This window comes from Zea mays, chromosome 1 (assembly GCF_902167145.1).
Source record: "Zea mays cultivar B73 chromosome 1, Zm-B73-REFERENCE-NAM-5.0, whole genome shotgun sequence".
Classification (NCBI taxonomy): Eukaryota; Viridiplantae; Streptophyta; class Magnoliopsida; order Poales; family Poaceae; genus Zea; species Zea mays.
This window is the reverse complement of record NC_050096.1, coordinates 64,867,781-64,881,424: the sequence shown is the minus strand read 5'-3', so window position 1 is coordinate 64,881,424 and position 13,644 is coordinate 64,867,781. Positions and strand designations below refer to the sequence as shown.

Sequence of the window (13,644 nt, the reverse complement as noted above, 5' to 3'; positions counted from 1 at the left end):
CGGAAGGCTACAACTAGAACTACGCTATATCTACTCCTATGGCAGGAAAAGTAAATAAAGTAATTGGTTCGATTGGAATGTGTTTATAAGTTCTTAATCGGTTGTACCCCTTTATATTTATAGTGGAGAAGGTCTGAACTTGTTCCTAAGAGATAGGCAACAACTCGCACGTGATTAGATGGATAACCACGCATGAGATAAGAATAAATATCGAGTTAATCTAATCTCGGAACACGCGGGCTGTCCGGACCTAGGGCCGCACCGTCCGCTCATTTTGGAACCTACGCCGTCATGGATTGATATGGACTCAGCAAGACGATGAACGGGCACACTTGCTCCACTCTCTAGAGTCTAGACCCCTAGCTTACATTAATCTCAGTTCTCACCATGGAGCAGCAAAACCAAGTAATCGAGGCGCCGCTCCTGCAACAACAACGAGAAGATGGCACGTCCGTGCAAGGCGGCGGCGAGGCGGACAGCCACGGTCACCGCCGCGGGAGCAACAAGCTCACGTTCCTTCCGCTCGTTTTCCTCATCTACTTCGAGGTCGCCGGCGGGGCGTACGGGGCGGAGCTCGCGGTGAAGGCGGCCGGCCCGCTCTTCACGCTCCTGGGCTTCCTCGTCTTCCCGTTCGCGTGGGGCGTCCCGGAGTCGCTGGTGACCGCGGAGCTCGCGGCCGCGCTCCCGGGCAACGGTGGCTTCGTCCTGTGGGCCGACCGCGCCTTCGGCCCGCTAGCCGGCTCGCTCCTCGGCACGTGGAAGTACTTGAGCTGCGTCGTCAACGTCGCGGCGTACCCGGCGCTCATCGCCGACTACCTCGGCCATGCCGTGCCCACCGGCGGCGCGGCGCGCACGGGCGCGGTGGCCGGCCTGACGGTGCTGCTGTCGCTGGTGAACTTCACCGGGCTGAGCGTCGTCGGGTGGGGCGCCGTGGCGCTGGGGCTCGTGTCCCTCGCGCCGTCCGTGCTTATGACGGGGATGGCGGTGCCCCAGGTGCGCCCGCGGCGGTGGACGGTGACGGTGGAGGGCGGGAGCAGGGACTGGCGGCTCTTCATGAACACGGTATTCTGGAACCTCAACTACTGGGACAGCGCCAGCACGATGGCCGGCGAGGTGGAGCGGCCGGAGCGGACGTTCCCGCGGGCGTTGGCCGTGGCGGTGGTCCTGATCGCCGCCAGCTACCTGCTGCCGCTCATGGCCGCGACCGGCGCCACGGACGCGACGCCGGACGCCTGGACGAACGGCTACTTGGCCGATGCTGCAGGTAGGTGCTACGACGTGTCGATTTATGTATGATATTGACTGCCGTATGGAACAAAAGCGATAGATAACGTTAGGTTGATGACCGATTGTCTACAGTAGGCTGCTTAATTATTGGACTTTACTTTATGTATACAGTAATTTCACCTTCAATGGTTATATGAAATGTTGTCTATAAAAGGTAACTGCTATTTTTATGTGTAAAGCTAGTTTGGCAAATCCATTTTTTCAATAGATTTTTATTTTACCAAGAAAAATTAGTTTATTTTTTCTTGAGAAAATGGAAATTCTTAAAAAAATGAAGTTGTCAAACTAGTACTAAATATGTTTATAAACATGAAAAGTTGAGATTCCGCTTAGTACAGAAAAAAAATTCAAGAGGTGGATACAGTAGCACGAAGAAAAGCTAAAAACCATGCATCTGACTATAAGAAAAAGTGTGACAAAAAAGGCAAATATTACTATTGAGACAGTCCAAACTTAGGTATGTATAATCCATATAAATAACTTATATCTTAAAAGATAACTAAGGAAATAAGTATAAAAACAGAAGAGATGTATCTTGATAAAAATAATCGTCTTAGCACTATTCTGCAAGTTAAGATACGGTTTCACCCATGCAACTCATAACTTATATAAACGAGTGTGTTAGATTTTAATAAATAAGATATAAAACTTAAATATTTTAAATTGTATAAACGATTTTTTAGATATATCTAGTGATTGTAGGATCACAATATAGTATCTTGCAACATGGTACAATTTTTTTATATTAATGCTTCCTATTATTTTATACATAGGCCTTTCCTAATTATCTCAGTCACCTAAAAACAATAATATAAAAAAATTATATATAAGAGTCATGATCCGCTTATTCTTTGTCATGGATCGTGTCATGATCCGGATTCCGGAGTTCCTGAATGCCGGTGAAGAGTTGTGGGGTTGTGACATGGAGGTGTTGACGAAGCATGAGGATGGCGGGTGGTAAGACCGTGGGTAGAGCCTAGCGTAGAGGACGAAGGTGCATGGACAAAGTAGCTATCCAAGAGGTTGCTGCCTGATGGTGACGTGAACAGTGAACTGCAGCGATAGAAAATGTTGGCCGTTCGAACGCCACAAGTTTTTTTTTTTGCTTGATCAAAAATGTTTCCTTCTTGATTGGATGCGAATACGTGAATCTGTGCGCTACAGGCGTCATCGGAGGCCCATGGCTCAAGTTCTGGACCCAGGCCGGCGCGGTGCTGTCGTCCGTCGGCATGTTCGAGGCCCAGCTGAGCAGCGGCGCGTTCCAGCTGCTGGGCATGGCGGACCTGGGCCTCCTCCCGGCCGTCTTCGCGCGCCTCCGCACCCCGTGGGTCGCCGTCGCCGTCTCCTCCGCCGTGACCCTGGCCGTGTCCTTCCTGGCGTTCGACGAGGTCGTGGCCACCGCCAACTTCCTCTACAGCCTGGGCACGCTGCTGGAGTTCGCCGCCTTCCTCTGGCTCCGCGCCAGGCAGCCGGACCTGAAGCGGCCGTACCGCGTGCCGCTGTCGTCGCTGCCCGCGCTGGCCGCCATGTGCGCCGTGCCGTCCGCGTTCCTGGCGTACGTGTGCGCCGTGGCCGGGTGGAGGGTGTTCGCGCTCGCCGGCGCGCTCACGGCGCTCGGCGTCGGCTTGCACGGCTCCATGAGGCTGTGCAGGGCCAAGAGGTGGCTCAAGTTCGAAGGCCAGCAGCGAGGACAGGGGGGTCATGCTGCTGCACCTGCACACACGGTTTGAGTCCTAAGTTTGAAGATTGAACTATCACGACGCAGGCAGACCAATCGATACGAAAAAAACAGGATGTTGCGTCCTACATTTCTGATTCCAAACATGTAAAAGTGTAATTCATCATGTAATACATGCATACGCTCATCAGAACTGTCCCAGATCACGTGCAGATACATATTCGCTTCGTAGTTACGACTCCTATACGTATATGATACAGATCCGACCTGAGATCTATCTACATGACCAGTAGCTCAATAAAGAACATGATGTGGGCTCGAGAAGGAATGTCTAGTACTAGAGGTAATCCACATATATATATATATATATGATATCTGCATCGACAATTCACATGGCATCCACGGACACGAGAAGAACGGCGACCGCAGCGGCGGACAGAGCCGTGAACAAGCCCGCGCGCGGCAACCCACGGGACACGCCGTTGTAAGGGTTGAGCGTGCCGCTGGGCCCGAACGACCCGGTGCCATTGAAGGAGCCCGGCGGGGTGCCGAATCCAGGTCCAAGGCCGCCTCCAGCCGGCGGGGTGGTGCCGGCCGCTGGGGGGCCGAACTCCGACGACGACGGGGGGCTGGAGCCGACTGGAGGTGTGAAGCCCGTCGGAGGGGAGAGGCTGGTCGGCGGGCTCGCTCCCACCGGCACGCTCGAGTTGGAGCTGCAAGCAACCGCAGCGCGCGCCGAGAAAACGAGGTCACGTCGTCAGGTTGTGTTAAACGCTAAGAGACGTGCAGAAATTGCAGAGCTTGAAATAGACAGTGCTCACCTTCCCGCGAAAACGCAAGATCCTGAGCCTGGAATTGGATGCGCAGTCACACGAAGACGATCGAAGGCGTTAATCTCTTGATGTGAAAGAAGGAAATGGAAAAAAAAAGGTATTGGTTATTACTTGGGTCGTTGGTGGTCGTGGTGGCGGTGCCGTTGAAGGAGCAGGTGGCGCCGGTGCTGGCCATCCTCTGGTAGTAGTCGTTGTAGGCGTAGGACGCGAGCGCCGGCAGGTTGTTCTGCTGGTAGCAGGCGCCGCCTGGCTGGATGGCGGAGCAGTCGGCGTGGCCCGGGCCGCACGCCCAGCTGAGCCCGGCCTGCAGCGCCGCCGGGTCCGCGTTCTGCAGCGCCACGCAGAACGTGCCCGTCGCCAGCGACCGCCGCTGCACGCCCGGGTGGCTGTGACCGTCGGCGTAGCCGTAGCCGTAGTAGTAGTACGGCACGACGTCGGCGGCGGCGGCCGCGAGGTCCGCCGCGATGACGGGGACGCCGGAGACCCCCAGCGCGCGCATGGCGGCGTACGCGGCGTCGGCCCTGGCGTCGCTGGCCTCCGACGGGCCTGACGACTTGAGGACCAGCGGCGAGCCGGCCGACGCAAGGGACCGGAGGACGCGGCCCACGACGCCCGACCAGTCCGGGTCCGGGGCGGCCAGCGTCTCGGCGGACAGCGCGCTGGACACGCTGACGCGGCCGGCGAGCCCCGCGGCGGCGAGCGCCGAGCGGAGGTTGGCCATCGCCGGGACCAGGAAGTGGGCGCTGGGCGGGGAGCGCGCCGGCGCGTCGTCGCCCGCCAGGACGTGCGTGATCCTGGTCGCCGGGACGAACCGCGCCACGCTGGCGGCCACCCAGAGGTCGGCCTCCTCCTGGAACTCGGCCACGTGCTCCAGCTGCTCGTTGGGGACGGTGAGCATGACCTCCGCGCCGCTGCCTGCCAGCGAGCTCAGCAGCTGAGGGTCCGCCCCGCACACGCGGGCGTGCCTCGTCTGCTTAGACTGGACGATCTTGGCGAACTCTGACGGAGAGTTTTCTGAAGCCAGCGACGGTACGCCTCCTGCAGCAGGTTTTGCGAAAGGGCCCGTTTTACTACTGCTGACTGTACATGAAGTGAAGCAACGCAGTGCAGTGCAGTGCAGTGCAGTGCAGCCCAATTTGGTGCGATTCAGGCTTCGGTTTTTTCGGAGCAGAATTTTAGACCAAACAAACAGTAATACTAGAGGATCGTTTGGATAAACTGCTTGGGCATGTTACGCCTTTGTTGACTCAAGATAAGGCATGGAAAGGGTGCTGTGAAAAGCACAAGCATATGAATATATATCCTACTCCTATCCCTTTGTAGCTTATGGTGATAGAGAGAAAAAAAGACCCATTTGCAATCCTCTACGCTCTCACTAGCATACTACACTGGAAGTAAAGAATCTTTAGGGACGACACGAAAGAAATTAAAGCTGTTGTTAGGGATGGCAGAAGAAGGATAAAGAAAAGCGAGGGCCTGCGCAGAACGTAACATACGTACCTGACGCGCTGCAGAGAAGCAAGGCGAGGGAGAAGAAGATGCATCCCTTCCGTCGTTTCTGCGACGACATCATCCAAAGATGGTGCGATCCAAGGCACTCCTCCGGCAACTGAAAAAAATTGTCAGCCCGACGGTTTCAGAGTTTGATGCAGAGATAACGTAAGAATATATATATATATATACACACACACACTCCTCGGTTGAAGAACACACGGTATCTTAACTTTGTCTGAAGATTTAACGACCAAGTAAATGTAAGGTGAAAAAAAACAAGAATACATATACTGCAGCACGCATAATGCTCGCTCTGTCGCATATTAGAATTCGTTTTGGGATTATACTACAATATTTGATGTATGTATTTTATACATATATGTCTAAGATTCCTTATCATAAATTGAATATAAACATAAAAAACTAAGCTAGTGAGACACAGCGCGTGTCGATCGCTGTCAGCGCAGATGTTTCGAGTTCCATGCAGAGGTGGAGGCAAGAGCACACACCTCACTCAACAGCTAGCAAGCAGCCGTGTGGATCGCTATCGCTATCAGCGCAGTATGTACGTGGTTTAGGCCTGTTTGGTTTAGTTTTTTTTTACCAGCTTTTCCGAGAATCTAGCCGTGAGAAGAATCTGGCTGTGTAGAGAATCTGAGTATCATTAGGATTACGTGCGGGAGGAAGATAAAGTTGTCCATGAAGCTCAGGATCTATAAAATGACAGATTACTACTATTGCGACGACTCAACCGATTATATATTTATGTTGATTTTGAATGGTTTTTACCCAAACGAATTTGATAGAAGCTGGCTGAAAAGTTGAGTGTTTGGCGGTCCGCAGCAGCTTTTGGTGGCCAGAAGCTGCGAAAAGCCGAAACGAACAGGGGCATTAGTCGTTCGTTCCTGCTTGCTGTGCGACGTCACAAAGGAAGCGTAGAAGGGAAAGCGAAAGAGAAGCAAGCAAATAATTGAGACGCGATCATCGAATACATACGGGACCGGCCGGAACTCGCTGCTGATATGCCCAAGAGTGTCAGCATTATAGGCTGGGTGAGGGTGAGGACCCACGCGTTCAGTCTATAATCCAGATGCATGGCTGGTGAGCTAGCTAGAACACTAACAAGACTTTGTTTGGTTATTTTTATTAGGGTTTTTTACATTGGTCCCCTTAGTTTCGCCACGGTACTCGTTGCTACCCTTAGTTTTTATCCTTACTCAGTTTTACCCGATTCTCGTTCCCGTTGCTCACAAATACGCCTGGACGCCGTCTCCGTCTACTTTCACGTGTCTTACAGGTCGGGCCCACTGCGAAAAAATCCCCACTCCACTCGACAGGAACCACGCCCGCGCCCGAGCCCTCAACCGGCCGCCGCCCAGGAACCGCGGCCGCGCCGCCGCCCACCCACCACGCCCGCCACGCCATTGGTAGGAGCTGCCACGCCCGCCGCGGGAGGGAGCAAGCGCTTGGCCAGAGCTGGGCGGCGGATCTCGAGTTCGAGGTCCTCGCGGCGGATCTGGAGCCGCCACGCCGGGAAGGAGGAAGACGCCGCCGGGAGGGATCCGCTGCTCCGTGCCTCCAGCCTCTCGAGTTGGTCCGCGCCCCTCGCTTCGTGCCTCCAGGTTAGGGTTCCAGCGGCCAGGGGATAAAATCCCACCGCCCAGCCTGTCTTCTCGTCCTGCTCGCGGATCCCATTTTCCTGGTGCCGGTGTCCTCTGCTCGGCCGGCGATGCTCCAGCCTCTGCGTCGCGCGGACCTTCCCCGAGCTCGCCCATGGCGCTCGGCTCCTCCCAGCCACGGCGTGCTCTCTCCCTCTCATCTCCTCTGTTCCCTGCGCCCAAGCTCCTCCCGATGCCCATGGCAGCGCCTCCCTCTCTGCCGCGCGTGGTCTTCTGTTCCTGTGCGCCCTGCTTTTCTCTCTCCTCCATGGCCACTGAACCGAGCTCCTCTCCCTCTGCTGGCGCGCCCATCTCCTGCTCCTCTCGCTCGGCGTCCGGCTCTTGCCGAGTTGTCTGTCCATGGCCGCGTTTCTCTCTCCCTCGGCTCATCGGCGTTGCTCGGCCTCTGCTCGACGCCCAACGCCGCGCCCTTGCTCCTGCTTGTTCCTGCGCGCCGCGGAGCTCCAGCTCGGTGCTTCCCTGCTCGATTGTCCTCTGCGTCGCGCGCCGGAATCCTGGCTGCGCACCCTTCCCGCTGGCCGCCTGCAGTCCTCTGCAGTCCTCTGCGATATAACAGTTGTTGCTAACTCAAATGTTAAATTGCATCCAGATATTTGAGTTACATCCACCATATTCAGTTCCAACCCATTTACCATACCGGTCGAAAACGAAGTCTCGCTTCTTACTTTCTATACCCATAGTGATACGCGCTGTTTTCTTTTCCACCAGCAGTTTATGCCAGTTCCTACTGAACTTTAGTTCGTATTCGAAAGTATGCTTGAGATGAGGGTCATCTAGCTGGTTTATGAACCACTTCTCATTAGCCATTATTTTTCTAGCACCTTTATGCTTCACGATCTGCTCAACATGTAGGACTTGGGAGCTAGGAAGACCCCTTTAGTAACATCGTGTTCTAGCTTGAAAGCACCTAATTTGGTCGCAGATACTTCATCAGCGGGAAGAGGGTGCTTAACAACAATAGAATCTGTATCAGTATAGTAGCAATCCTCCCTTGCTATATATGGATACATATGTATCCTCGCATAGGCTGTGACGGCTGCTGAGATTTGCACTGCTGCATTAGCCGGGGGTTTTTCGCGTTTTCGCTGTAATTCAGCACTTCTTTTATTTTTGTAGGTTATGAGAAACCTATCAGCACATAGTTCTTCGCTATGCATAAATCCTTCATGCTCCATAGGGAATTTGAGTGCTTCTTCTTTATTAAGAATTAAGGTGGTAGTGCTTTCAGGGTTAATACCAAACCTGCCGTAGAGACTATTCATAGTGGTATTGTGAATAAAATCTAAAGCTTTCTCCCCTCTAGCCTTTGCTTCAAGCCTTCTTCGGTAGATATCATTCACAAAATCCTTGAATGGTGATTCCATTCTGTCAAACAGATAGCCGCAGATTGGGTAGACCTTGTAACCGATACTTACAGCATACTTTAGCTCCTCAGAAAAATAGCGACACAGTTGTTTGTGTTTACTAGCATGGATTCACGCATGTCGCGGGCAAGCGGCTCCTCCAATGGAGGACAAGGATGGCCCAGTTATGGTCCGGTGTCGCTGATCCGCTGCCCCAAATGCGAAAGGTCAGAGTCGCTCTTGAGACTAAGATCGAAAAGGTGGGAGAACGGCAACTTTGGTCGAGAGTTCGTGAAGTGTGAAAGCAAGTCATATCGAGATAATAAGGTTCATCCTTGTTTTATCCATTACGGTTGATTTCATTTTTGTGCTTACTGCTGAATTGTGAACCTCTATTTGGATTGTTTAGGTTGTTAAAATATGCAATTTTTTCATGTGGATGGACGATTATGTCAAGATGCTTGAAGGGGCAGGGGTGGTTGGTGGCTCTGGGGAGATGATGGCGTCTAATATGTGGGATGAACGAGCAGATGTGACTACGAACTGGGACAAATTTGCTGTCGAACTGAAGAAGATGAATTTGCTGTCGAACCTCTATGGAAGGCACATTCTCAGCATATGTTGCTTTGAACTTGGCAATAGAGTAGTACTTATGTACATATTGATCAATTTCGCTGGCTACACCACGAAGAGAAGTAATGAAAAATAGGGCATGGGTGCATGGCAGCCCGGTAATCTGCCACTGCCTACAAGTGCATGTCCTGTTCGATAAGTCCACTGGATATCTCCATTCCTTCTTTTGTTTGTCCAACACTGTCACCTCTGCCTCAAGCGGTCTGCGCTTGATGAAAGACATTTTCAAACCTCTGGTCTTTTCATGCAATGTCTTCATCACAGCTGGGATTATCATGTGGCCATGAAACCTCTCAAGTGCAATTCTTTGACGCAACTCAAACTTTACCATAAGCATTTGTCGAATCTTATCTAACAACTCCACCAAATGAAGCCCCTTTGTTTTCCTGATCCATGCATTGAATGACTCCGCCAAGTTATTGTTCACATAGTCCACCTTGCACCCTTCACCAAATTTGCTTCTAGCCCATAGATATTTGTGATGACTTTCAATGTATATTTTTAACCTAGAGTTTGTGTACAATTGATTCACATGATAGTTATGCTTTCTAAGGCTATATGTCAATGATGCTGGCCATAAGTTGTCATCAATCAACTTTCCCTTGAATGATTTGCCCAAGTTTGAAGCAAAATGCCTCATGCATTCCCTATGCTCTACTCCAGGAAACACATAATCCACTGCAGTTTCTAAACCCTTGCAAGCATCTGTGTGTATAGTCAATCCATGTGGAAACCCTATAACCTGACGCAAATTCTGTAGGAACCATGTCCAACTTTCTGTTGACTCTGCCTCGAGGACACCATAAGCCACTGGAAAGAGCCAATTATGTGCATCAATGGCACAAGCAGCTACTAACTGGCCTCTAAACCTCCCATAAAGAGCTGTTGCATCCACTGCTAAATAAGGCCTGCAACCAGCTAAGAACCCACTCCAACATGCTTTGAATGAAACGAACACCCTTCTAAAACATTCTTTGTTCAAAATCTTGCCATTCACTTTATAATCCACCGTATGATGGTCAATCTCAACAACACTACCTGGGCACGCCTTCTCCACTTCAGCTTTGAAAGTGAATAATAAGTTAAAGCTTTCCTTCCATGGGCCATAAATCTTGTCAAGAGCCATTTCCTTGCCATAATACACTCTCATGTAAGGCACTAAAATGTTGTACTTCTCTTTAATCTTCTTTACTAGTTCAGTTGTACCAATGCATGGGTTATCTGTCACCCATTCTAATACTGCATCTGCACACCATCTACTTTTAGCTACCTTATGTGACCCTTTTCTTTCACTTGGACAAGTGTGAGGAGATGGATTCACTTTGACCTGAATAATTGTACTATTCCGCATACAGGAAGCATGTATCCTCCACTGACACCTCTCAAATGCGCAATGAACAGTCATTCTTGTTGGCTCACTCTTTTCAATTACATAATCATACTCACCTTTGATGCAATAGGTAGCAAGTGCATTCCTAAATTCGGTCATCGATGCAAATGTGCTGCCTTCTTTTAAGGATGGATTATCTCTGTCATAATCATTTCTTGGTACATCATCACCCTCTCCTTGCTCATCCACCCCCATAGCTATGTTTTCCTCCTCCTCCTCTTCATCAGTCTCTTCAAATTGTGCCCCTGTGAAAATGTCTCCATCATAGTCCTCAAATTCTAGCATATCCCACTTGTCAACAAACTCAGGATACTGTCTTTCATCATCATCAGGTGCAGCAACTACTTCTATTGGTTCAACCTCATCATTGGGAATAATATGATTCATCCTTCCAGCTGAGCAGCACCAATTCTTCAAAAAAAAGCTGAGCAGCACCCTGACGACGTCGCGGTGGCTCTAGCACGCGGCGATGTGCAGGGCGGTGTCGCTGTCGAGGTTAATACTGTTGACGTCGACGCCGCTGCGCAGCAGGCCCTCGATTCAATAAGACAATAACCCTGTCAAAATCGTGCAGGTCAAGATTGTGGATTTTGTGCAGGGTGAACGCTGCGCTAATTGGACGAATGAAAGTAAACCGAGAGCTTACCCCGGACCAGGAGCAACTGGCCTCCGCCGCCGGCGCCGGAGCGTTGCCGTCCCCGGTGGCCAGATGTGCAGGGACGAAGCTACGCGAGCAGGACCGACGGCTGCACAGGCTTCTCCTTCCACGACGAAGCTACGCGAGCAGAGGCGCAAACTAGGCTAGCGGCGGCCGGAGCTCGAGCGCGGAGGCGAGCAGAGGACACGCGTGCAGGGGCAGAGAAGAGAGGTCGGAGCTGGGAAAGAGAGAGAACTGAGCACGGAGGCGAGCTCCGGCCGAGCAGAGGAGCTGAGCGCCGGCGTTGGAGATTGGAGCAGGGAAGGCGCGCGTGCAGGGGCAGAGAAGAGAGGTCGGAGCTGGGAAAGAGAGAGAACCGAGCACGGAGGCGAGCTCCGGCCGAGCAGAGGACACCGGCACCAGGAAAATGGGCTTCGCGTGGCGGGCGCGGTTCCTGGGCGGCGGCGCGGTTCCTGGGCTTCGCGTGGCGGCGCGGTTCCTGGGCGGCGGCGCGGTTCCTGGGCGGCGGCGCGGGCGCGGTTCCTGTCGAGTGGAGTGGGGATTTTTTCGCAGTGGGCCCGATCTGTAAGACACGTGAAAGTAGACGGAGACGGCGTCCAGGCGTATTTGTGAGCAACGGGAACGAGAATCGGGTAAAACTGAGTAAGAATAAAAACTAAGGGTAGCAACGAGTACCGTGGCGAAACTAAGGGGACCAATGTAAAAAACCCTTTTTATTATACATAAGACTAAAAAAATAAAAAAAACTTTAACTTGATTGGGATTTATTAAACTCATCCAATCTCACGCAATCTACATTCACGCAATCTACATGGATTAAGATCTAATTAAACAAACCCTAATGAATCGGAAGGACGGTAAGGCAGCGCGCTGACAGTGCATGAACGGCGGCGGCACCCGGCCGGGAGGTGGAATCGAGCGATGAACGACGGCGCAGCAGCGAAAACTCGAAGCAAAAGAGCAGGCGATGGCAAGGAAATGGGCCGGGGGGAAGCTAGCCATGGGCGTACGTACGCGTACCTCGGCGGGTCTGGAGCTCCCGTTCCCGATGGCCTCGGATGATCCGATCTCGTCTGCTTCCTGCAGCTATAGCTATAGCTTGCTTCTTCCGGACGAAACAGTACGAAGGCCTAGCTAAGCCTGCCTCGATCGGGGGGGATGCTTATTTGGTGAACTCCCCGAAATCTGATGGAGCGAGCAGGTGCCAACAGCAGCGTGGACTGGAGGACCAGTGCGTGACGAGGGCAGGGGCAGGGAGAGAGAGCCAGAGAGAGGGAGGGAGCTCAGGCCCTGGCTGGCTTTATACGCACAGCAGGTCAGCAGCCAGCCAGCGCCAAGTGCAGGCACATGAGCAGGGAGGGAGGGGCGCGCTTGGGTCGTTGATGACGCGGCGCGCTAACTAACCGACGCCACATCGGCGGGCGGGTGGCGCGCCAGTTTACACAGCCTCTTCAAGCTGCAGATTGAAGGCGCGGTGGGTGCAGCGGCCGAAGAAATCCAAAACGGCATTGGCTTTCTCCAGTGCCGCCCCCCCCCCCCCCCCCCCCCCCCGTGTTCGTGTCAGGTGTGTAGCCCAGCCCCAGTACAACAAAACTTCGTGGCGGCCACTCCTGTCCTAGCACGTGTATATCAACTGACAGCCGCCGGTGTCGACGAAAGACGGGCGGGCTGCGGCACAATGGGATGCCAGATGCAGTATCGCTTTTAAATTAGGCAGCATCCTTTACGCCAAACGTGCGCACTTTTTAGTAGACGTACTAGATGGGAATGAGTTCCAATCTCATTCTACAGAGGCGGCATGAACTATCGGTACCAGCTGGCTCGTCGTCTAAGCTCGGCTGGTCGATTCACTCGGTACCATCTCACCAAGAAGCTAGCCAGCCACATTTCATATTCTGGTTGATTCATGCAATTTTAAAAAATCTAAAAAAATTATATAAAAAATAGGATTTCCCCTATTAATAAAGGCGGTGTTTAGGTTCATTCGCACCCACCAAACCAATATCGTCGTGTCTTATTTTTTTTCAAATGTTGAGATGGTCGAAAAACAAACGGGGTACTCAATATGCCGCATCAAATTATGATGTGTGTGGAGATAAACCTTGCCTCCACGACTTCAACACGAAGATCGTGAAGCAGACCACTACTGGTTGGTGCAAGACTACTTAACGGCTCGTGCGTCTACCCTCTAGTCTACTTTCGTCGAAGGGTACCGCGTATGGAGGTGTCTTTGTCGAAGATTATCCGTTGGTAATTTACATGGGTTAGTCACGAGATCAAAAAATGAAGGTTAAAGCACGAGAGACATGAAGCATTTAGACAGGTTCACGCTCTTTATGTGAGATAATACCTATGGGTTTTGGTGACGGGTGGATTTGGGCAGATGTCACGGGTATGCTCGCGGCCTCGCGGGTGGTTCCCGTTCCACCCAATCCTAAACCCGAACCTGACCCGTTGCCATCCATAGTTAATTGTATCTTGATATTTAGGGGATCTCCCACTCCTCATTTTATATCCTAAGGAGGTACGACGGTTACATGGAAGGCATCGAGTCTGTTGCCAAGTTCATGAAGGTGCCGAGTCGGTTATTAAGTCGTACATGAGTTCAACTCTGTGTTTACGAGTTTATATCTTACTCGTCTGAGATTC

General features: G+C 52.1%; 3 protein-coding genes across 4 annotated transcripts; 1 reads left to right on the top strand and 2 right to left on the bottom strand.

The window, feature by feature from the left end:
• Nucleotides 1-334: 334 nt before the first annotated feature.
• LOC100284962 (cationic amino acid transporter) lies at nt 335-3,200 on the top strand. The gene is made up of 2 exons (NM_001157857.2): nt 335-1,264; nt 2,452-3,200. Exons 1-2 carry the CDS (start codon nt 388-390, stop codon nt 3,015-3,017), a joined length of 1,443 nt encoding a protein of 480 aa, NP_001151329.1. The 5' UTR covers nt 335-387; the 3' UTR covers nt 3,018-3,200.
• LOC103635596 (glucan endo-1,3-beta-glucosidase 4) lies at nt 3,070-12,393 on the bottom strand. Of its 2 annotated transcripts, XM_008658029.4 has the most exons (6): nt 12,016-12,390; nt 11,352-11,557; nt 5,299-5,407; nt 3,910-4,836; nt 3,787-3,814; nt 3,070-3,678 (listed from the first exon to the last, which is right to left on the bottom strand). In XM_008658029.4, the coding sequence occupies exons 3-6, from the start codon at nt 5,369-5,371 to the stop codon at nt 3,354-3,356; spliced, it is 1,353 nt and encodes a 450-aa protein (XP_008656251.1). In that variant the 5' UTR covers nt 5,372-5,407; nt 11,352-11,557; nt 12,016-12,390; the 3' UTR covers nt 3,070-3,353. The 2 variants fall into 2 exon arrangements, with proteins under 2 accessions (XP_008656251.1, XP_008656246.1); XM_008658024.4 differs by lacking the exon at nt 11,352-11,557 and having other exon boundaries at nt 12,016-12,393.
• LOC109939253 (uncharacterized) lies at nt 8,168-11,345 on the bottom strand. Its single transcript, XM_035963996.1, has one exon. The coding sequence runs from the start codon at nt 10,722-10,724 to the stop codon at nt 8,655-8,657; it is 2,070 nt and encodes a 689-aa protein (XP_035819889.1). The 5' UTR covers nt 10,725-11,345; the 3' UTR covers nt 8,168-8,654.
• Nucleotides 12,394-13,644: the final 1,251 nt, after the last annotated feature.